Source organism: Melospiza melodia, chromosome 12 (genome assembly GCF_035770615.1).
Source record: "Melospiza melodia melodia isolate bMelMel2 chromosome 12, bMelMel2.pri, whole genome shotgun sequence".
Lineage (NCBI taxonomy): Eukaryota > Metazoa > Chordata > Aves > Passeriformes > Passerellidae > Melospiza > Melospiza melodia.
Genome location: NC_086205.1, coordinates 3,876,517 through 3,900,028, shown reverse-complemented (window position 1 = coordinate 3,900,028; position 23,512 = coordinate 3,876,517). Strand labels below are relative to the sequence as shown.

At 48.7% G+C, this 23,512-nt stretch overlaps 1 protein-coding gene across 5 annotated transcripts in view; it reads left to right on the top strand.

Moving 5' to 3' along the window:
- ARHGEF4 (Rho guanine nucleotide exchange factor 4) overlaps window positions 1–21,354 on the top strand; it is a 216,522-nt gene extending 195,168 nt beyond the window's left edge. For all 5 annotated transcript variants that reach the window (XM_063166465.1, XM_063166464.1, XM_063166466.1 and 2 more), the window contains 9 exons: window positions 6,689–6,868; window positions 10,114–10,296; window positions 11,250–11,429; window positions 11,984–12,216; window positions 15,272–15,401; window positions 16,180–16,311; window positions 17,194–17,437; window positions 18,069–18,146; window positions 19,783–21,354. In XM_063166465.1, the coding sequence (XP_063022535.1) occupies window positions 6,689–6,868; window positions 10,114–10,296; window positions 11,250–11,429; window positions 11,984–12,216; window positions 15,272–15,401; window positions 16,180–16,311; window positions 17,194–17,437; window positions 18,069–18,146; window positions 19,783–19,940 (1,518 nt within the window). In that variant the 3' untranslated portion in view covers window positions 19,941–21,354. The remainder of the gene's footprint in view (window positions 1–6,688; window positions 6,869–10,113; window positions 10,297–11,249; window positions 11,430–11,983; window positions 12,217–15,271; window positions 15,402–16,179; window positions 16,312–17,193; window positions 17,438–18,068; window positions 18,147–19,782) is intronic.
- Window positions 21,355–23,512: the final 2,158 nt, after the last annotated feature.

Below are 23,512 nucleotides of genomic sequence, written 5' to 3'. Positions count from 1 at the left end.
GCCCCCATCACTCTGCACAGCTCCTGGAAGGTGCCTGTGCTCAGCTGGGCTGGGCTCTGTCTGCAGCAGCACTGACACAGCCAGAGCACACAGCCTCAGGCTGTGCCAAGGGAAACACAGGCTGGAGATTGGGAAAAAGCTTTTCACAGAAAGAGTGATAAAGTTCTGGAATGGTGGAGTCCCCATCCCTGGGTGTGTTTAACACAGCCTGGATGTGGCACTGGGTGCCAGGGCTGAGTTGAGCTGCTGGGGCTGGGTTGAACTCGATGATCTTGAAGGTGTCTTCCAACCCAGTGATTCTGTGGCAATTTCAAAACTATCCATGGGTTCAGTTCAAGGCAGAGGCCAGCTTTGGCTTCTGCTCATATTCAGAGAAAATAAGTATTTGTGTGAATGCAGCACAATGTGGGGCATTTGTGTAAGTAATTTTTTTTTTTTTCACTCCTCTGCTGCACCTTGCACGAGAGAGGCAGGGGAGAAGCTCTGGAAGCAAAGTGGCTGCTGCAGGAACTGGAGCTGTGGGAGGGCTTTGCCTCTGGGCTCAGGCCTGAGGTGTTGGGTGTGCTGGAGCAGTTCAGCCTCAATCTGTTCCACACAGGTTCAGGGGGTCAGGCAATGAGCACAGGCTTCATGGCAACCATTCTAGTTCACCAGGAAGGGTTTAGGTGCTCTCTGTGGAACATGTCTGTTTTAGGGTCACAGAGCTGAAAAATAAATTCCATTCTATTGGTACCTTCTTCCTGATCTTCCCTTTTCCCAGTTCTTTTGATGCTCCTGGGTTTATTTTTTGGCTCTGCATGATCCAGTGTATTTGGCATTGCCAAGAGAAATCTATTCAAATTTTATTCAAATAGAAACAAGTAGCTCAAAGATAAATATTTCCTGAAGGCATCTTCATCCCTCCTTCTGTAAATTGCTGAGATCTTTTATCTCTGCTAGCTCTGCCTGGAGGTCCTGTCCAAACAAGACCAGGACATACAAGGTAATTATGTCAAGGTGTCCAGCCCGAGACAGACAGGGATAAGGGGCTGCAATGCCAACAGCCCCTGGCACGGGCCTTGGCATGCCAGGTCTGTGTGCCCACACAGAATGGGCTTGATCTGGGGCAGCTCTGTGCACCAGCCCTGGCTGTGTCTCCTCCTTGGCAGCCTCTGTGCAGACACTGCTTGGAGGAGCCATCCATCAACCCTCCCCTCCATCTGTGCCCCAGGAGGAGCTGCCCTGGTGCCTCAGGATTGCAGCTTTTGTATTTTCAGATCCTGTGCTGCATCAGTGCATCACTGCAAACTCCACACAGAGTGTGAGTTACTGTCCTCACGTTTTCTCAGACAAAACAATCCCTCTGGGCCTGGGAACCAAGGGCAGCCCACAGCCTCAGGACCCAGAAAGTACAAAAAAGTGAATTGGGGGAGCAAACTGGGGGTAAATGACTTCATTACCTGAAGCTGTAATTGGATTAACCCCTGATATGTGAATGGACCAAACCTACAATTGTCTGAAAAACTGGTGCCCATTGTCCAGCTTGGATGTAGCCCCTGAGAGGCTGTGACAGCCCAAGGTGAACCTGTCTGAGGCCTTCAATAAATCCCCACTTTATTCTCTGGATCTTGTGCAGCCTCTGCTCTCGGGAGCCCCTGCAAGGCACCAGCTCCAGTGCCTGTCCCAGTGCCTGCCCCTTGCAGCAGGCAGGGCTGGAGCAGGGCTGGGACACACCAAGGCCAGGGCAGGGACAGAGCTGCCCTCAGCTTTCAGATTCAGACATCTGGGCACGTGCTGCCTCTGGGTTGCAAGTGCTGCTGTCTACAAAGTTAGATGTTTCTATAAACAAAGAAAAAAGTTGATTTCTGATTGTTTTCCCCATGCCAGCTGCAGGAGCAGCTGTGGGGTGGCTGGTTTGCATTCTCTCACTTTTCCCTGCTCTGCACTTGTTTGGGCCTCTTCAGGAGCATGTACTGAGTTGTCCTTGACATTACAAAGCCAGCACATAAATGCTGTTTCACATGGAAATTATTAGTTGTTTTCCAAACCTTGCTTTAATTGCGAAGATCAAAGGTGGGTGAGCTGAGCCCTGTGAGCTGAGGAGGTGCCTGGCAGGGCGAGCATCCCCTTCCCTCCAGCCCCTCCCTCTGCAGAGCTGAGGTGGTGCCACCTCAAACACATTGTGCCAAAACCCTTTTAGCTGCTGGTGTGTTTTATCCTTCCTAAGGGAATAAATCACACAGGCTCCAGTTTCTTCATGGTGGGAAAAGCCATTCTTTATTCACATAACTCCTTTTATACAGTGTTACAGACCTCGTGTGGGGCTCAATTGGTCAGGAGATTTCTTGCCAATTACTTTTTTGGTCAGTAACAAGTTGTTATTCTGTATTGATTGGTCACTCAGACTCTGTATACCTGCAGGGAAATTGTTTGTAAAAGATAGTTTTCATTTTTCTATGTGATGATGCAGAAACAGTTTATACAGGTACAAGTTTTTTGGTTTTTTGTTGGTTTGTTTGGGTTTTTTTTTGTTTTTTTTTTTTTTTTTTGTTTTTTTTTTTTGTTTTTGTTTTTGTTTTTTTTCACCCAGGAATAGGTTGTTATGTTTTTTTCTCTTTACTTCATGCTTTATAGATGATTCCTCCCCAGAAACATGATGTTTGCTGTCAGTTAAACAAGTCCTGGCCTGTTGTTCAGGTGTATTTTATTTATACTTTTGCCTGAGAACTGGCAGTGCCAGGCTGGTGATCCCACAGCTGTGACTTCCTGTATTTTCTAAATCATATCCACAGTATGGCTGTTGTTAAATGGAGAAAATGCAAGGTATTGATATTAATGGCTGGATTAAAATAGCAGCTGAGGATTCCCTAGCCAGCCCTGTGGATTTCAGTGACTGAGCAGAACCACTCTGTGAGCTGGGTGTGTCAGCCCTCTGTGCTGTGAGAGCTGGCTCAGCCTTGGCCTCTTTTCTTCTCATCACATTACCAAGGTGTGACAGTCCCAGGACCGGGGAAGAGATGAGAATCTTGACTCCATATTTCAGAAGGCTGATTTATTATTTTATTATATGTACTATATCAAAAGAAATTGATATACTAAAACTCTACTAAAAGAATAGAAGAAAGGATTTAATTAGAAGGCTAGCAAGGAATAGAAAGGAATGGAATGATAATAAAATCTTGTGACTGACCAGAGGGTCCGAGCCAGCTGACTGTGATTGGCCATTAATTAGAAACAACCACATGAGACCAATCCCAGATGCACCTGTTGCATTCCAGAGCAGCAGATAACCATTGTTTACATTTTGTTCCTGAGGCCTCCCAGCTTCTCAGGAGAAAAGATCCTAATGAAAGGATTTTTCCTAAAATGTGTCTGTGACAGCTCCCTGCAGCAGGAGGAGCTGGGCTCAGCTTGTGCTGTGCACAGGCACCAGTCACTCCCTGCAGTCCCAGAGCAAATGGATTGCCCAAAGCAGCAGAGAGCCCTTTGTGAGAGTGGCTACACTGCCCTCACCCAGGGCCCAGCTGCTCTTCTGGGGCTGAAATCTGAGAGCCAAGTCTGGAAAAACACTTTTACATCCACTCTCCTCCCTACTATAGCTGTCACTGCTTTATGTTACAAAGCTAAGAGCTCTAAATTACTGAGGGTGCACTCAATCCCCTCATCCAGCTCACGAATAAATATATTTAGAGAATCACAGAATATCCTGAGTTGGAAGGGACACACAAGGATCATCAGAGTCCAACTCCTGGCCCTGCACAGACACCCCAGGAATTCCCCCCTGTGCCTGACAGTGTTGTCCAAACGTTCCTGGAGCTCTGGCAGCCCTGGGCAGTGACCCTGGGGATGCTGCTCAGTGCCCCACAGCCTCTGGGGAAAGAACCTTTCCTGATACCCAGCCCAAACCTGCCCTGCCACAGCCCCAGGCTGCTCCTGTGGGTCCTGTCACTGGCACCAGAGAGCAGAGAGCGGGACACAGCCCTGCCACCACCATCATCAAACCACTCCCTCACATCCAGGGCTCCCCCGCTGCCTCTCCTTCCATGGCTGCTCCTTCTGGAGGATTTATGGCCACCCCTGCAGCGCTCCAGTTGTGAGAATCATCCCACTGTGGGGGCAGCTGTATCCCAGCTTTCCTTCCACACCATAGCCCTGGGCTCCTCCTGTTTGTTTCCCATCCTGTGTGCATTAGAGGATGCACTCATTTGGGCTGATCCCACCACCTTTTGGGGGAGGAGAGGCTCTAATTTCTACATGACCATTCTGAGGCACTTCTGCTGTTTTTAATGCATCAATAACCCTTTTGGTTTTGCTGCCACATGGATCCATCCCCTATTTTCACAAATACAGCGTCAGTGCACTGCATCCCACCTAGCTCTGGCCACACTGGCTGTGTAGATAAGTGGGAACTCTCACCCTCTCCTTCCCCATCATGCTGTTATCTCTGTCAGAATGGAAACACTGCATTAAGCTGTTTCTGGTTCAGTGAGGGGCCATTAGCTATCCAAAGGCAGACTGCATTTCAATTTGCTTTCAAATGCCTCGTTAACCCTCTTCTGATTTACTCAGCTGATGATTGTGCTGAGTTCTTTCCCAACGTGCATCTCCCCTTTGTGAGAGGCAGCAGCAGTGACCCAGAGCAGGGGAGAGCTCTGGGTGACTGAGCAGCCAAGGGTGGCCATGCCCTGTGTGCTGTGGTGTCACTGTCACACCTACCAGGGACACTGGCTTTCCTACAGCTTCTTTCTTTCTCCTCTGTGCCTCCCATACTGTCCTCCTGTTGTCTTCCCATAATTCATCATTGCACCATTTTCCTGGAGAAAAACAGGCCTTCACTGCCACTCCACAATGGCCAAGTGCTTTTTGGCAGAACTCCAGTATGCACTCCATCCTCTTGGGAAAATCCTTGGTGTTCAGACAGTCCCAGGCACACTCAGGCCCTGGGAACTCTGTGAGTGTGCCCTGGAGTTGTGGAAATCCAAGGGACACTGTCCTGATAAAGCAGTGGCATCAGGCAGTGCTGCCGTGGTGGCCAGCAGGGGACAGAGACACCCCTGCAGCACCCCCAGGTGTTTCCTGGCCACAGCTGGGGTGGGGATGGTCAGCAGTGGCTCCAGGCATCGCTGAGCTCAGAGCCCCCTTGCAGCTTCCAGACACATGGCTTTGGTTTGGGTTTTTTGATTGTTAGGGGTCCTGTTTTTGCTACAGTGGGGCCTCTATGGGGCATGCAGTAAATAACTGTTGTTCCTCAGTGTAATTGCTTCAAACTCTCCAGGAGTCTTATTTTAAGCATCTTAAGGGCAACCTTTAACCACCTTACAGGCTTCAGGCTCTCCCCATTCCAGAGTAGCTCTGAGGCCTCTGAGTGCTTTTTCACAGAACCACAGAATGACCAGGTTGGGAGAGACCTTCAAGATCACTGAGTCCAACCCAGCCCCAACAGCTCAACTCAGCCCTGGCCCCCAGTGCCACATCCAGGCTGTGTTAAACACACCCAGGGATGGGGACTGCACCACCTCCCTGGGCAGAACATTCCAGAGCTTTTTGCTGTCTCTAAATATTGATGCTCAAGGTTTTATTTGAATGCTTTCCAAAGCAGAGCTGCCCTGGCAGCACCAGAGCATCCTCCACAAACAAGGTACCACTGAGGCTTTGTCATGGTTTGATGCTGGTGCAATGCCAGTGCCCCCATGCATAAAATACATTCTCCCCAGTGTCTGCTGTGAGATGTGACCAGACATAGAGCAAGGCTCCAACTTAGGAATAAAGGAAAGAACTTAATTAACTTACATTATGAAATAAAGGAACACACAGAACTCAGAATGAAAACCTTCCATAAACATTCCTCCTCCTCCCCCCCCCAATTTCCACCACCACACGAAATAGAACCTTAGATTCTCAATCCAGATACCCCCCCTCAGATAATCAACTCTCATTCATCACCACCCTTCAGATAATCAACTCTCAGTTCATCAAGGAGAGAGGAGTCCCTCTTGCACCATAGGCTTCCCCTGGAAACACAGTTGAAACCTCTTTCACTGATGGGAAACAGCCTTGTTTGCTGGCTGAGGCAAAGCCAGCAGGATGGAATACCAGAATTTATGTTTTTATGGTGGTAAACATAGTGTGTGCCAGTGATTCTGAATAAATGCTGTTGATAATATCAGTTCAGTCCTTAAGAATAGTATTGATTTGATACAGAAAATGAGTTTGGGCTAAAACTAGGGATTTTTTTCCTGCCACACCTTCTAATTATTTAAGCATCTTATAAAATTTCCTTGAGACTTAATTTTTTTTAATAATTCTTCTGTACTTAGGTGACTCATCTTGATTCAAGTGGATCATCTTGATTCTCTGTTACTGTAAGGATCAGTAGCAGACTTTGGGGCACAAGATGCAATGGACCATTATCAGTTCTATATAAAGAACTGGTTTTTCTTTATTTTTAAAAGGAAATGAAACTTCTGTGTATGCAGGTTCATACTCTGGCACAAAGCTCCAGCCAATAATTCTGAAAGGAATAAAAATGCAAGTGAGGGCAAAGCAAGTGGCAGCCTTGCAGCCACTCCTCATTGCTCATGGGGCACAGAGGCAGCAGGGCTGTGCCAGGGCTGTGCCAGGGCTGTGCCAGGGCTGTGCCAGGGCTGCAGCCAGGCTGGCACGGGGTGCTGCTGCCCCGAGGGACTGACCTGTGCCTCTGTGCCCGCAGCTGATCAGCGATGGCAGCGTGGTGTACGCCGAGGCGCTCTGGGACCACGTCACCATGGATGACCAGGAGCTGGGATTCAAGGCTGGAGATGTCATCGAAGTGATGGATGCCACCAACAAGGAGTGGTGGTGGGGCAGGATTCTGGACAGTGAAGGCTGGTTCCCAGCCAGCTTTGTTCGGGTAAGACCTTCATCTTTCTTTCTGTCCTCTCCATGAGCAGCAGGTGTTTGTCCTTCTCCAGGTTTAATGTCCTGTGGTGACTCCAGAGGACTTTCACTGCCAGGGATGGTTCAGCATGTCTTGTTTGTATTCCTCTACAAGGGGCTACAGTGCAGGGTGCCCTCCTGGGCTGATCCCACCCCCTTTTGGGGGAGGAGAGGCTCTAATTTCTACATGACCATTCTGAGGCACTTCTGTTGTTTTTAATCCATCAATAACCCTTTTGGTTTTGCTGCCACATGGATCCATCCCTTACTTTCACAGAGATACACACAGCTTCACTGCACTGCATCCCACCAGTGTGGAGAAGTCCCTGTACATGAGTAAATCAGGGCAAGAGGTTCAGCTCCAGACTGGAGCTGAGCTGAGCTGTGCCAGCTGGGCAGCTGCCCTGTTTGCTGGTTTGCAGCCTGGCCCCTGCTTACCCATCTGTACCCTGGCTGATCTGTGCCCAAGCACTTCCAGGAGCAAGCAGAGCTCTCCTGGAGGAATCCTGATGCAAATCCCTGGATTCTTCACTCCAGTGCCCACTTAGACAATGGAGATGAGCGTGGCACCAAAGGCACCTCTGTGCAGCTGCTGCTGGGGCCAGTGCAGTGCCACGGCCAAAGGATGCACCCACCTGACTCACATGCACCTCCTCAGGCTGCTGGGCTGTTCTTAGTGCCAGCCAGGCTGTAAAAAATGGAGGAGAAAAACCCCAGAGATGTCTGGGCAGTGATCCGGGGCGATGTGAGACACTCAGTGCTCGTGGGCCAAGGCTGTCCCCTGGTGCCAGCTTCAAAGCCCACACAGAGGAGCTGTGCAGAGCAGCCAGCGCCCTGCAGAGCTGCATCTCCAGCAGAGCTTTCTGAAGCACATCAGGGCAAGCAGGGCAAGCAGGAGTGTGGGAGGGGGTAACTGCTGTGCTCCTGTCCCGCTGGGAGGGGAAAGGCTTTTTTCCTTTCTCCTGTCCCTGTGGGTGCCCGACAGCCTTGCCCAGCTCGGGGCAGGCTCCTCAGCCTGCAAAGGCACTGAGGTGCCCAAGGGCAGAGATTGTCAGCCCTTTAGCTCTTTATCCAGGTCACTTCAGATCACAAGTGACCCAACACCAGGTGGAGCATGAAAGGAGGTGACACGAGGTCATCCGGTGTCTGTAGCAAAAGTCCTTGCAGAAGGGGGGCGGTTTTCAAATGCTTTGTTCCAGGTTGCAGGGGATAGTCTCGGCTGCATAATTAATACAAACAGTGGAATGTTTTGCAAATAAGATTACCAAGACCTCAGCACTGCTTTTTTTTGCAATGAAAACACAGATTTTTTTTTTTTCTTTCATGTTACTGCTAAATTGAATTGTCCTGGCTGGCAAAAACTTGTCATCTTAGAGTAAAGCAGACTAGCACTAGGCATTAGGGATGCAGTCAGAAATTCTTTTAACAGAGGAATCACAACACTTATTCAAGCATCCAGCTGAAGATTTCCTGCTAATTACCCCTGGCTCAAGCTCACTGCAGGGAGGGCTGGTGTGTCTGGAGGCTCGGCTCAGACTGCAGGGCTCTGTCACTCCACATCTGAGTTTCAGGCCGAGCTCTGAGTTTAAGAGCTGCCGATGTCCTGCTCACAGTGAAGGAGAACAGGGTTGCACATCTTGAGGGCTGCAGCAGTGAGTGAATTAACTTCAGCAGTGAGTGAATTAACTTCAGCAGTGAGTGAATGTACTCTGTGCCTGTGCTGCCAAGGGAGGGTGTGCACTGTGTTTTATATGTAGGTGTATTTGTATCTAGTGGTAAGTCATAGAGCCTAGAAGAAACGACATTAAAAGTTTAAAGCAGCTCTGTGTCGCTGTACTAAAAATTCCTGTAATTATGTGTGGTTTACCTTCCTAACTTTAACTCCTTCTCTGTGCTGGGATGGATCCTTTGGGTCACGAGCAGAGTATTCCCAGAGCACTCAGCAGTGCCAGAAAGGGAAGCCCAGATTGGAATGCTGCAGTCTGTGTCCCTTAGCTCGGGGCTGTGGCAGTGTCCCTGTAGCTCAGGGCTGTGTGGCAGTGTCCCTTAGCTCAGGGCTGTGTGGCGGTGTCCCCTAGCTCAGGGCTGTGTGGCAGTGTCCCCTAGCTCAGGGCTGTGTGGCGGTGTCCCTTAGCTCAGGGCTGTGTGGCGGTGTCCCCTCGCTCAGGGCTGTGTGGCAGTGTCCCCCGGGGCTGTGTGGCAGTGTCCCTTAGCCCGGCGCTGTGGCGGTGTCCCTTAGCTCAGGGCTGTGTGGCGGTGTCCCTTAGCTCAGGGCTGTGTGGCAGTGTCCCCCGGGGCTGTGGCAGTGTCCCTCAGCCCGGCGCTGTGGCGGTGTCCCCCGAGGCTGTGTGGCAGTGTCCCCCGGGGCTGTGGCGGTGTCCCTCAGCCCGGCGCTGTGGCGGTGTCCCTTAGCTCAGGGCTGTGTGGCGGTGTCCCTTAGCTCAGGGCTGTGTGGCAGTGTCCCCCGGGGCTGTGGCAGTGTCCCCCGGGGCTGTGGCAGTGTCCCTTAGCCCGGCGCTGTGGCGGTGTCCCCTCGCTCAGGGCTGTGTGGCGGTGTCCCTTAGCTCAGGGCTGTGTGGCGGTGTCCCCCGGGGCTGTGGCGGTGTCCCTCAGCCCGGCGCTGTGCGGAGCAGAGAGCGCTGCCCTCAGCCGCCGTGTCCCTGCTCCCGGGCTGTGCTGCCCTCTGATGGGGCACCGGGAGTCCCGCACTGCCCTGGCGGGCTCTGCCCTTCTTCCCCGCCTCGGTGCCCACGGGCAGCTGATCTGCTGCTGCTTTAGCAATGAACTCTCTTTAAAGAATCCCGGGAAGCAGACACCGAGGGGCCATCTGTTACTGACAGTATGAGAACAACAAAGTAGATAAAAAACCAACCATTTACTGATTCTCCCCTCCCTCCCAAAGTGTTCCTTCAAATATTTAAGAAAATTTCAACTGATAAACCATTTCTGTCCTGATTTTACATGCATTATTCCTGAAGGACTCCATATCATTGCTGTAGTTTCTGTGCACTAGGAATGCCTGCCCAAACCCAGCCGTGCCAGGGTGGGAGCAGCAGCCCTGTCCCCTCCCCACAGCGCCTGTCCGGCCTCAGGCTCCCAGGGGAAATGTTTGCAGGCAATCCACACCCCTGCTGCCACCCTGCCCAGTGTGTGCCCGCCCTGCAGCCCTTCCCGGGCAGGGGTGCTGGGCAGTGGAGCAGTGACCCTCTTGTGCTGCAGCTGCGGGTGAACCAGGATGAGCCCATGGAGGATTATCCCCTGAAGGTGGAGGGCGGCAGAGAGGAGGATTCCCGGCGCTTCGGGATGGGCCAGACCACCAAAGACCAGATGAGGACCAACGTCATCAATGAGATCATAAGCACAGAGAGAGACTACATCAAGCACCTGAAGGACATTTGTGAGGTAAGGAATAAAGGGGGAAGGGACTGTAAGGATTTCTGGAAGGATAATGGACTGTGTCCCATGCTTGCCCAGAAAGGGACCCTGAGCAGGAAACTTTTCTGAAAATGAGACTGGATTTTCATCAGTTCTGCTGAATGCCAGTATATGGTCAGAAAACAGAAGACAATTCATTACAGTAAAATCCCAAATGCCTCTGCATTTGGAGCACTCACTTGTGCTCTGATTAAATGGAATTAATTGAATTTCCCAAGCCACAGAAAAGTAAATGTCTAGCACTGCTGTCCTGTCTAATATATGTTCTGGAGTAATATAATCAGCAACTCAAGCCTTCAGACAAGCCATGCTCAGACCAAAACAACTGGGGATGCTCAGCCAATTGGATCCTTTACTGTCAAATATGCTGAACATTGTGACACCTCTTGTTAAAGAGATCCATCCTGCACTGGGGGAGTGAAGGCAGTTGCAATTTTTGCAGGAACAGAATTCTCCACTGCAATGGCACAAAAGTGGCTCCCAGCAGAGGCAGCTGGGGCAAAGAGCACACATTTACACACAAGCCTCTCCTGCTGCAGTGTCCCCCTGCCCCTCAGGGCTCTGCTCTGCTGGAGTCATTTGGGCAGCTCCTCACACAGACACCAAACCAGGTCCACACCTGGGATTAACTGGTCTGAATCTACCAGTGCTGGGGTCAGAGCACCCCACTGCAGACACACAGAGGCTGTTTCAGCAAGGGATAAAGCAGCTCTGTGACTCCTTCAGCAGCATCACCCAGGGCTGCCATGAGTCTCTGGCAGCTTCTATTTGTACCATGTTTAGGGTAAAGGAGAGGAAATAATGGTTACAGATGGGTCCAGATATGCAGGAAGGGAGTGCAGGAACCTGGTGTGCAGTCCTTGAGGCTTTCTGTGCCACAGAGCAGATGCCCAGGAGGTTTCCAATCTGGTTTTCTCCAGGGTTACATTAAGCAGTGCCGCAAGAGAGCCGACATGTTTACAGAGGAACAGCTGAAGACAATCTTTGGGAATATTGAGGACATCTACAGGTGCCAGAAGAAATTTGTTAAAGCACTAGAGAAGAAATTTAACAAAGACCACCCACATTTGAGTGAGGTTGGCTCATGCTTCTTGGAATATGTAAGTAAATTTGACTTCATGGGAAAGGGGTAGCTGAGGATGGATTGAGGCAGAGGATTTAGAAATTTGTCAGACAGAACTGAAGCTTTCTTTAAAAAGATCCACTAAACGCCACCACCCTCTATCCCAACCCTGCTCAACCACTTCCTAAAGAAATATCCTTTAGCTCTTGTGGCTGTGGAAAGAGCATTTTCAAAGCACCTTATCCTCTGAACAATGAAATCCCTGCCAGCTCTTGGTACCTCAGGGAAAATGCAGGAAGACTCCAAAATCTCGAGCAGGACTGAGTTTCCAGTAATGGTATTTTGAGGTCAGTGAAGGATCAGCTGTGGCTGGTGTGGGCACTAAGAGCATTCAGCTGAGCCCCGAGCGGGGTCTGTGGGAATGTCTGGGTCTCTCAGATGAAGCAGTGACACACTTTGCCAGCACCCAGCTTTGAATCTCTGGGTTTGAGAGCCTGGGGAGGGCACCAATGACCAAACACCTCCGGTTAGAGTCTGTGACAGGCCATGGCCTGAGGGACAAGGCAGTAACCCCCTCCCTGTGCCCTGCAGCAAACAGAGTTTCAGATCTACTCCGAGTACTGCAACAACCACCCCAACGCGTGCCTGGAGCTGTCGCGCCTGGCCAAGGTCAACAAGTACGTTTACTTCTTCGAGGCGTGCCGCCTGCTGCAGAAGATGATCGACATCTCCCTGGACGGCTTCCTGCTCACCCCCGTGCAGAAAATCTGCAAATACCCCCTGCAGCTGGCCGAGCTGCTCAAGTACACCAACCCCCAGCACAGGTGAGGGCGGGGACGGAGCCGGGATGCTCCCATGGAAATGGGCTCGGGCATGGAGAGCAGTGGCTGACTGCAGCCAGCTCAGTTCTTACAGGTTACCTCATGGAAACCTGGAAAAAAAGTTTATTAATGTCATTTAATTAAGCATATTTACATAGTATAAGTATATTATAAGTTACATATAATATAACTTATAATATTATATAAGAATATAACTTATATAATATTAATATTAACTTAAAACATAACTTTGTGCATGGAGAGCAGTGGCTAACTACAGCCAGCTCAGTTCTTACAGGTTACCTCACAGAAACCTGGAAAAAAAGTTTATTAATGTAATTTAATTAAGTGTATTTACATAGTATAAGTATATTATAAGTTACATATAATATAACTTATAATATTATATAAGAATATAACTTATATAATATTAATATTAACTTAAAACTTTGTGCATGGAGAGCAGTGGCTGACTGCAGCCGGCTCAGTTCTGACAGGTTACCTCATGGAAACCTGGAAAAAAAGTTTATTAATGTCATTTAATTAAGTATATTTACATAGTATAAGTATATTATAAGTTACATATAATATAACTTATATAACATTAATATTAACTTAAAACATAACTTTGTGCATGGACAGCAGTGGCTAACTGCAGCCAGCTCAATTCTTACAGGTTACCTTGGAGAAACCTGGAAAAAAAGTATATTTATATAGTTTTATAAAATATATTTACATAGTATAGGTATATTACAAGTTTTATGTAATATAACATAATATTATATAATAATATAACTTATATAATATTATAATAATATTAACTTAAACTATAACTTTGTGCATGGAGAGCAGTGGCTAACTGCAGCCAGCACAATTCTTACAGGTTACCTTGGAGAAACCAGGAAAAAATTATATTTATATATTTTTATAAAGTATATTTACATAATATATTATATAACTTATAATATACTTATGAACTTATATAACACAATATTACAATAATATTATACTTATGTTCTATTAATATAATATACTAATATAATATAATACACTAATATAATATAATACAATACAATATAATAAAACTTATAACTTATTATCAGTATATTATAAAAGTATATTTACATAATTTTCCACTACAGCAGCACTCAGCTTTCCTGTCACAGATCGAGAGCTGCAAGGTCCACTTTATAACAGCCTTTTTCTATTTGATTTGGCTTGTGTATCTGTGATACCAGCACATACCTACTTTGGAGCTTGGATTTGTCCTGGTTTCTGTCCATGTTTCTGGTGGTGGTGTTGAGAACTGTGCCTCCAAAAGCATTGGTTGAATACATGCCAAGATGCCCATACAGCTGCAGTTCCCAGTGGGAAGTTGTGCCCTGCAGCAGCCAGGCCATGCACACTTGGTGCCCATCCAGTGCCAGCTCCATAGCCTCCAAATCCATCACCCACATTCATGGTGAGGGCACTGCCTTTGGATCAAATAAATGTCACATAATTAAGTACGTGAAAACATGAAATATCTCTATGAAAGTGTTGATATTGGTCCATTGTGGTTTGACTCAATTTCACTTTCCTAATTGCAGCCCTGGTGCTTCCCAGAATGGTTTTAAGCACATCTTGTTGCCTAAGGAAGTGCAGAGATGTTTGAGAGCTGCCTTAGAGCCAAGTTGTGCAGCTCAACCCCTTCCCAGCAGCTCTGAACTCAGCAGAGGTGGCTGGTGGCCACAGATGGAGTGTGGGGGAGGACAGCTCAGCCTCTGTCCCACCCTGCCAGATAAACCATCAGCCCATGTTTGAGACCAGCCAGTCACTGTGGGACTGCTTCACCTCTGTACCACACACCAGCCCCTGCATGGCACAGCAGCATGGTGAATGAGTTATGTTGCAGAAAGGAAAGGAGAACCTGCAGGTTCTTCCAGCAATTCCTATTTGCACCTCTGTAGCTACATGGGATTACTCAGCCCCTTCCCTTCCCCAGAGGTGGCCTAGATTTGTTACCAGACTCAGTAAACCCACACTGTGTCCCTGCCCAAGGATGTCAGGCTAAATTCTTAGCTCCCTGCTTATGTGCCTCCTTTACACATAGAGGGGTGGGATGTCTGGGATGGAGCAGCTTTCCTGAGCAGCCTCCCTGGAAAATGAGCTTTTTAAAAATATAACATGCTATTGTTCTAATCAACATCAAATCAGTGCCTGAAAACCAAGGAGTGTCTGAGAAGCTGCCAGAGGAGCAGGGACAGAACAGCTGGGACAGACTGCAGGTGGAATCCTGCTTCCATCCCAGCTCTGTGCCAGCTGCTCCCCTCTGGAGTGCAGGTACAGCACCCCTGTGTCATTCTGCCAAGCACAAGGCTGGGGTGTTGTGAGGGCTTTAGGGCGAGGTGAGAGATGAGAAATTGACTCCAAGTAAGTTCTCAGAAGGCTGATATATTATATTATATTATATTATATTATATTATATTATATTATATTATATTATATTATATTATATTATATTATATTATATTATATTATATTATATTATATTATATTATATTATATTATATTATATTATATTATATTATATTATATTATATTATATTTCACAGAAAGAGTGGTCAGATACTGGAATCATTTACCCAGTGAGGTGGTGGAGTCATCATCCCTTGAAGAGTTCAAAAAAAGACTGGATGTGGCACTTGCTGCCATGATCTAGTTGAACAGTTAGAACATCGGCTGGACTTGATGATCTTATAGGTCTCTTCCAGTCTTGAACTTCTGTGATTCTGTGATTATATTATATTATATTATATTGTATTGTATTATATTATCTAAAACTATACTAAGGAAAGAGAAAGGATACAGACAGAAGGCTAGCAAAAAAGTGATCATGAAAGTTCATGACTGACTCCTCAGAGTCCAACACAGCTGGCTGTGATTGGTCATTAATTCTTCAAATCACATTCTAAAACAGCAAAACAAGGAGAAGCTGAAGCTTCCCAGGAGAAAACATCCCGGAGAAGGGATTTTTCAAACACTATCCTAGTACCCTGAGGCCTGTGTGTGTCCCCAGGGATTTCAAGGACGTGGAGGCTGCCCTGAACGCCATGAAGAACGTGGCTCGGCTCATCAACGAGCGCAAGCGGCGCCTGGAGAACATCGACAAGATCGCCCAGTGGCAGAGCTCCATCGAGGACTGGGAGGTGGGGACTCCCTGCCCAAGCAATTCCACCTTGTTCCTCTTCTGCCCTTCCAGCAGCTTCTCTCCACAGTGATATCTCACTGTCTAGCCCCACCTCAGCTCTCTGATTTTAGTCTTTTAGTACAGCTGAGCAGGTCTGGCATATAACCAGCTAGACCAGCTGCCTTTGCATGTGCCCTGGGATTCTTGCTTTCCTGTTTTTCCTTGCAGAATGAAATCAGCATGTAGGTTAGTGGAATTTTATTATTTTTCTCTTGCCCCCCCATTTTATCTTGAGTGACTTCAAACTTTCAGGATGAGCAGAATTGCTCCTTAATTCTTAACAAGCCAGATTATTGTTGCAGAAAGGCAACTTGTGGCATAGTCATAGAGGAAACCAAGGTTCCCTGTGGACTCATTAAAAAAATTGCTAAATAAAAGAAACAAAATACTGATTTTCTAAATCCTAGACTCAATAAACCCACACTGTCTCTCTGCCCAAGGATGTCAGGCTAAATTCTTAGCTCCCTGCTTATGTGCCTCCTTTATGTCTGGGATGGAGCAGTTTTCCTGAGCAGACTCCATGGAACAGGAGCTTTTTAAAAATGTAACACACTATTGTTCTAATCAAATTCAGTTCCCCCCCCTGGGTGCCAGGGCACAGCGTCTCCCTGATGTGCCAAGGACTGTCCTCCAGCACAGAGGCTCTCTCTCATTCCCACACAAGTTCTGTCTGCAGGAATTCAGGCTCCCACTTTCAGATGAGGCTGAGACCAACCTGTGCTTTGTGCTGTTCCCAGGGAGAAGATGTCCTAGTCAGAAGCTCAGAACTCATCTATTCTGGGGAATTAGCCAAAATCTCCCACCCTCAAGCCAAGAGCCAACAGAGGATGTTCTTCCTCTTCGATCACCAGCTTGTCTGCTGCAAGAAGGTAACCATGAATTCTGGCTGCTGCTGTGCTGGTGGATTTAAGTGAGCTCCCTCTCCACCCCTTTGTTTCCTTAATTCCTGCTGGCCTCATGGGCTCCTGGCACTCTGTGCATTCTTTCCTCTGAGCTCCTGGGGTGTTCTGTGCATCTGAGCACAGCAATCAGCTACTGCTCTAATCCTCACAGCACAAGAAGAAAGCACTGCACAGCTTCTGGGGTTAGTGAGGGGTTATTCTGTACAACTCAGTGATGAGTATTGTCACACAAGTTCTTTTAAATACCTTGCTCTTCATCTGAACTTCCACCTTAGTGTTGTATTCAGAAAAAGCTGCAGGTTTGATGAACAGCTGTGGCCTTGGCAGTCAGTAAGGCCATGCTAACAGCACATTAAGTCTGTAAGTACAGCTTTTTTCATAAGCTGAGTAATAACAGAAATCTTCCCTCTTGGAGCCAATGAACAGTATCTTCCACTGGAATTTCAGAACTGAATGTGCCAATTATTTTTTGCATATTCCACAGCATGCAGGTAGCTCCAGGTAACTTAGGTATGAAAATCACCGTCCTCAAAGTTACTTTTCATTGTCAACAAAAACCCAAGAGGTAATCAGTATTACTTTTGCTTTTAAGTGGAACTGAAAGATTCAAATAGTGTTTTCTGTCAGAGGCTTAATGAGGATTTGGGATCATGTGTAACACCCAAGCTTCAGGCAGCAGAGAGGCCCCAGCACAGCCACCAGGCAGAACAAGCACTGTGGCTCCCTGCATGCCCCCAGCAGCCCAGCACTCTGCAGCTGCACAGACTCACACCCAGGACTCTGATGATGCAGGAAGGTAAATTGCCATCACATCAAGGACAGCTCCATGTGCTGTGATCTCTCTTGCAGGACCTCCTGCGCAGGGACATCCTGTACTACAAGAGTCGCATCAGCATGGATGACATGGAAATCCTGGATGTGGAAGATGGCAAAGACAAGGACTTCAATATCAGTGTGAAAAATGCATTCAAGCTGCACTGCAGAGACACTGAGGAAGTCCATTTGTTCTGTGCAAAAAAGCCTGAGCAGAAGCAGCGCTGGCTGAAGGCGTTTGAGAATGAAAGGAGGCAGGTGCAGCTCGACCAGGAGACAGGTACGGAAAGAGCAAGGCTGGGAGGCTGTTTTGTTTTTAAATCATTATTATTATTTTTGGGTTTTCACCTTTTTTAGCCATTGGCTAATGCCTGAGGAGTGAAAGGGTGGGGAAGCCAGCCCATGCTCCAGAGCAGCTCTGGGCTGCTGAATGACACATTGTGAATGAATCTGTGCAATTAAAAAATTGCAAACCACCATAAGCCATCACTGCAGTTTGTCCTCAGGGAGGCTGGTGTGTCCTAAGGAGTTCAAGCAGGGCTGATAAAAGCCAATACATTACATACAGGGTCCAGAGCAGTACAGAACAGCTTCAGTCAAGGGCTCTCCCTGTCCAAGAGGGTTTGTGTTGTTTTGTCCAAATCCTTCTCAATTCAGCCTGGTGTGATCTGAAAGATTTCAGCCACCAGTGGCCTGCAGTGGCTTCTCCCCCCAGTGCAGCCTGGGCTGAGGGCAGGCAGCAAACCCTGCAGGGGGGTCTGTGCAGCCCAGCACAGGCTGGGGGAGCAGGCTGTGCCCCCCAGCCTTGGCAGCAATTGTGGCCTTGCACCTCAGGCATCTGCCCACCCTTGTCTTCTCCTGAGGTCCCAAATGATGACCTGCTGCTGACACGAATCTGCCTCATCTTCCAGGGTTTTCCATCACGGAGGTGCAGAAAAAGCAGGCAATGCTGAATGCCAGCAAGCAGCACCATGCTGGGAAGCCCAAGGGTGAGTCACACCTGAGCACAGGAGCACTGTGGGAATGGGGGGTGGCTCTGTATTTACTGCATGGGAAAGGCTTCACTGAAGTGACATTAACAAACTCTTGAGAAGGCCAGATGGTGACCATTTGCACTGCAGTTCCTGGTAGATTCAGAAGGCTGGAGTCAGGAGATCATTCCTAACTCCAGGAGAGCCACTTTGCACATAATCAGCACTCTGCTCTAGGCCAGTGCACAGCCTCTCCCTAGGAGCCAGGCTTCCCCAGCAGTGTGGCATTCCCTTTGGCAAAAGGCAAGGTTTGGAGTGTCCCCATGGGGCACAGAGGTCTCTGCAGCAGGGGCTGTTCCTGCCCGTGGCAGATGCTCTCAAACCTGCACCTAGGGCAGGGTGCCAGGGCAGGGACCATGCTTGGGCAGGGCTCTGGGTTCAACCTGCACAGACAAGGACAGTCAGCAGCAGCCAGGGGAGAGTGAAGTCAAGCAAAATAAAGGTTCCTGTGCCCACAGCACTGTCGCTGAAGACAGCCCTGCTGCTGGCACCTTCCCCTTCCCTCTGCTCAGAGGAAGAGGTGGCACTTGGTTCCTCTGAACCCACAGAGAAAACCACTTCCTCTTGGTGGTACAGCCAGCACTCAAAGCCCAGCCACATCTCCTGAAAGCAAGCTTGGCTACATGTCAAAAAGGGCCAGAAATAAGATTTGGCTGCAAACGGGGGGAAGTTTGGAAGGAAGCCAGACCATGCTAACAGAGCAAAGCCCTCGGGAGACAGCACAGACCAGCCTGCTCCTCCATGCAGGCACTGACCATTCCTAGCCAGAGATCCAGCCCAGGAGGCTGTAACAGGCACCAGCAGCCCTTGCACAGCAGCTGCTTCTCCCAGCACAGCCAAAAGCACCAGCTCAGTTTGTCACCAGTCATGAGCTGCAGCTCTCCAGCCCTGCTGTCGTGCTGGCAGGACACCTGACAGTTGTGCAGCACATTTCTGGGCCTTCCACATGCGCTCTAATCCTGAAAGGCACTGCTGAAAGTAAGGATAACTTGAAGGAAAGGGTACGCTGAGACAAACCCAATCACAGCCCTGCAGCTTTAATGGTGACTGGGGGAGGCAGTAGAGTGGGGAAAAGGAGTTGTGTTTAACTAATGAGACAGAGTAGAAATTTTCCAGAGTAGAAATCCATTCTGATTTAGGTGAAATGTACATCTTTGAGTTAAGTCTCTAGCTTGAAAACATTGCTACTTAGCCTGACTACCTGTTCTTGTAGAAAGCCTAAGCTCAGAGAAAGGCTGTGCTTCAGCCCAAGGACAGAGCTAAGGGGGGAGACAGAGACACAGAGACTGCTGTGAGAGCAGGTCAGCCTGACCTAGGAATTCTTCCTGAGAAAGAAGAACTAGCGGCAAATGTCACACAAAATTTGTAAAAATGAAAATGTATGAACCTATTGTGAAATTGCATACATATGGATGTGAGAGAGAGATAAAAAACCCTAGAGTTCCCAGAGGTGTGCATGTCTTTTAGAGAGGAATCTCCACGTGTGTCCAGCGCTGTAATAAACATCCCGGCTTCACAGCTTCCACAAAGCTGTGGAGTTTTGTTTGTCTCCACAAAACACTAACATCTTCCCCTCTCCTCCTCCTCCTGGCAGCTGTCACCAGGCCCTACTACGAGTTCCTGCTGCGGCAGAAGCACCCCACGCTGCCCAGCACGCTCCCCCAGCAGCAGGTCTTCATGCTGGCCGAGCCCAAGCGCAAGCCCTCGAACTTCTGGCAGAACATCAGCAGGCTGACGCCCTTCCGGAAATAGGGCAGCCCCTGTTTGTGCCTGAAGCCCTTCTGAGAAAGCACTTTATCCCTCCCTGCTGGCAGGTGGAGCCCAGGTTCAGCCAGCCCCGTGCCCACAGAGGATGGCACAGGTGCTCCTGCCTTCCCTATTTATTGTGCAGCCCGGCTGACCCGCTGGTTCCCAGGTGAGGCTGCGTGCAGCGGTGCCAGCCCTGCCCTGCCCTGCCCAGCAGGCAAAGCTCCAGGAGCACACAGCAGGGAGCTGGACAGGCTGCAGCCCGAGGGATTTACCTTGTCAGCTGTACTGGACTCACTCCTTCCCGCTGTGCCCACACTGCTGGCTGGCAGCTGCCACAGGCCAGGGCAGCCCACGGACCCGCCGGCCCCGAGGCCGCTGCCGCGCTCACAACAACAGCTCAGAGTCCGTGGTGAGGAGGGATGAACCTTCTGCTGTGCCCACCCCATGCCCTGCCTTTCTCAGAGCTGTGATCCTCCTCACGTGTCCAGCTAACTCAGCAGCCTCTGCAGGCCCTCCGAGCACAGTGAGCACTGCACTGTGACCTCCTCCCTCCCTCCTTTAGTCCAGCAGCACCGGTGAGCGGTGCCCCACATTAAACTGTGCCAACCTGCAGCATGAGTCAAGTCGAAGAATCTCTCTAGTGGGTTTGAGTTACATAAGTTAGAGAAAAATGTGCCTAATTAATACCATACTCAATTCTTTAGATTCTTGTCTCTCCATCATTCTGCCATATTTCCTGGCCAATGAAAATGCTCATTGTTTGTAATGTGTTTATTTATGGTAAAAATCAGAACTGTGTATTTTGTAAGTCTGTAATTGTTCTTGTCAGATGTTGTTAACTTGATGCCTGTTTTGTCTGTTTAATTTTTCTTTTCCTTTTTTTTTTTAAAGAAAGGTCGATATTTGCAAACCTAGCTCCCAGAAGTCAGAGTCTGCTGTTCAACTCTGCAACGTCATTGTTATCCAAACTCCCACAGACCCTCAAATTCAAGGAGTGTTACTGACACTTTTAAAAATGGAAAACCACTTGATAAAGGCCTAAATTTGGCATAAAGAGCCTCACTTTAAGTACCCAAGTTTCAAATGGTGGCCAAAAAGAATGAATTTAAACCTTGGTTAGCAAAAAGAAAGATTTGCCTTACCATAGTGAGAGTTAGAAGCCATACTGACTGAATTCCCTAGATTAGGAGACATCCTGTGACAGTGGAAGGAAGACACTGGCTCATTCCAGCTCAAGTGTGAGTGAGCACTGTCTGCAGAGCTCAGAAATCCAGTGTTTGTTGATGCTGTAGCTGACCAAAGTCTGGTCATCCAGGGATATCTGAATTCAGTAGCATGTACAAAGTCCTTCTTGCACTATACCTTCCCCCCAGACCAGGGGCAACATTTAATTTCATAAAGAAACTTGTAAAAGTGACTCTCAGCCTGTGTTTGTCTCCAGCCTGTCTATCTGTGTGAAGCTGTTTCTTTCCAAAGCCTGTGGGGATTGTTCTCCTGCAGCTCCACCAGGGGCTGCTCAGCCACAGGGGCCCTGCCAGGAGGTGACCTCAGAGCAGCCATCCCAGCTGTGGGGACACAGGGACCGAGCAGAGGGGTCACTCTCTGCTCTGGGGGGACACTGGGTCAATGCTGGGGGGAGAGGGGGGCAAAAGGAGAAAAAATTAAAATATTCTCTAAGAAGTTACTGAGATGAGGCAGTTACAGCAGTATTAGCACAGCTTAGACACACAGACACCAAGAGACACAGACATGAGGACACTGAAGGACACCCAGAGACACACTGAGGCACTGCCAGGTGTGCACAGACACCCACGGGGGGAGATGGTGACCAAGAGACCCTGTCACACAGACACACACAGAGCTATGTCAGCCAGCTGCAGCCAGCACCACCCAGCACCAGAAGGCAATTGTCATTTCTGTGTTTACCCTAAGTGTCTGCACCCTCCTTCCCTTATCCATGGCATGTCTGTTTTGATTGGCCAGGAAGAAAAGCTGTTGGCACTGATGTTATCAATTTTCTGAGCTTATCATCAGCTTTGTAGTAAGTGGAGGGGGGTAGAGGGGCAGAGGACAATCCTCTCCCCAGCACAGATCCAGGATCACACCCACACTGAGCATGGCCAGCTGTGACAGGTTGCTCATAGTCCTGTCCAGTTGCTATCTGGGTTCACTCAAGGATGGAGATTCTCCCCAAAGCTCTTTGTATCCCTCCCAAAACCACTCTGTCCCCAATGTGAAGGAAGTGCTGACATCTGTTCAGAGCTCCCCTGGCTGCAATGTCTGATCTGGTCTTAGGCAGAATGTTGCTTAGTACACTCAGCATTACATCTACAATGAAGTCACTCTGGTAGAAATCCTCACCTCTTCTCCCAAGGGAAATGGGGTGACAGTGGCACAGGACCTGGAGTGCAGCAGCTGTGAAGTGCAACAACCCTGCCCTTCCTGCCCCCTGAAACACACAAGAATTGGCTGTTCCTACTTGCCTGTGTAGCAATACTCTGAACAGTCAATATGCATCCAGTGGTTAAAACAATCACATCATTTATCAGCTCTTCCAGAACTGGCTGCGCCTCTGACCAGTGCACACAAAGGATTTACAGAGACACTTTTTTACAGACATTTCTCAAGTGCCAAACCAGACTTCTCTGGCCAGACAGCATCCCAGTCACTGGGCAGTTAATTATTCTGGAAGAATTCTACTCTCCACTGGACCATCAGTACTCTTTCTAAGAAGTGTCCTCAGCTTGGATTCTAGTCTTGCACACCACATTTGGAGCTAGGATCCAATTCCCTATGCAAGACTGAGATCAGGTAAAAAAGCTGCTCACACAAAGTGCTGGAGTTACAGCAGCAGCAGCACAGAAACAGGTAAGGCTCAAACCCATAAACCCATTGTGCTCAACATGCCCACCCCACAGACTGCTCTGAAGAGGATTCATCACAAAATACCATCCTCACTTTAACAGCAGCACCACCTCCCAACTCTCACCATAACCCTGGGTGTTTCCTGAACAAACTGTCACAGATCAGGTGTAACCTCCTCAGGTTTAAGTGATCAGACACTCAGAGTCATCTCATCCCCCAAGTTACTCATTAAATGGCAAAGTTAGCTGTGTGTGAGATGGTAACAGATTAACCCAGCCCACATTTCCCTGCTGCACCTGCATTTGGGCTGGAGGGGCTCCCACAGCTCAGGCAATGGGCAGCACTGGGGTGAACCCTCAGTTCAGCTGGGCTGGGCTGTGCACAGAGAGCAGATCCCAAAGGCATCAGCTCAGCCTGGGAGAATGGGGTTCTGGCTGGCCAAGGACAGCTCTGACAAGATCTCTGGGCTAAATGGACAAGAAGTGCCAGTTCCACAAGAAGTGTCCATTTGAACCATGAAGAATCAGAGCTGTGAGATATCAGGAACTTTTCTCTGGAGGTGAACCTTCAACAGGGGCCAGAAATGCAGATTTGTGTACAAAACAAACTGAAGCTCCTGATGTGAGTATGAACAACACCAACCCTTCTGGATTTTAGGGTAGAACCAGCTAAACTCCACAGAAAAACAGTTCTGCACAGAGGTACATAAA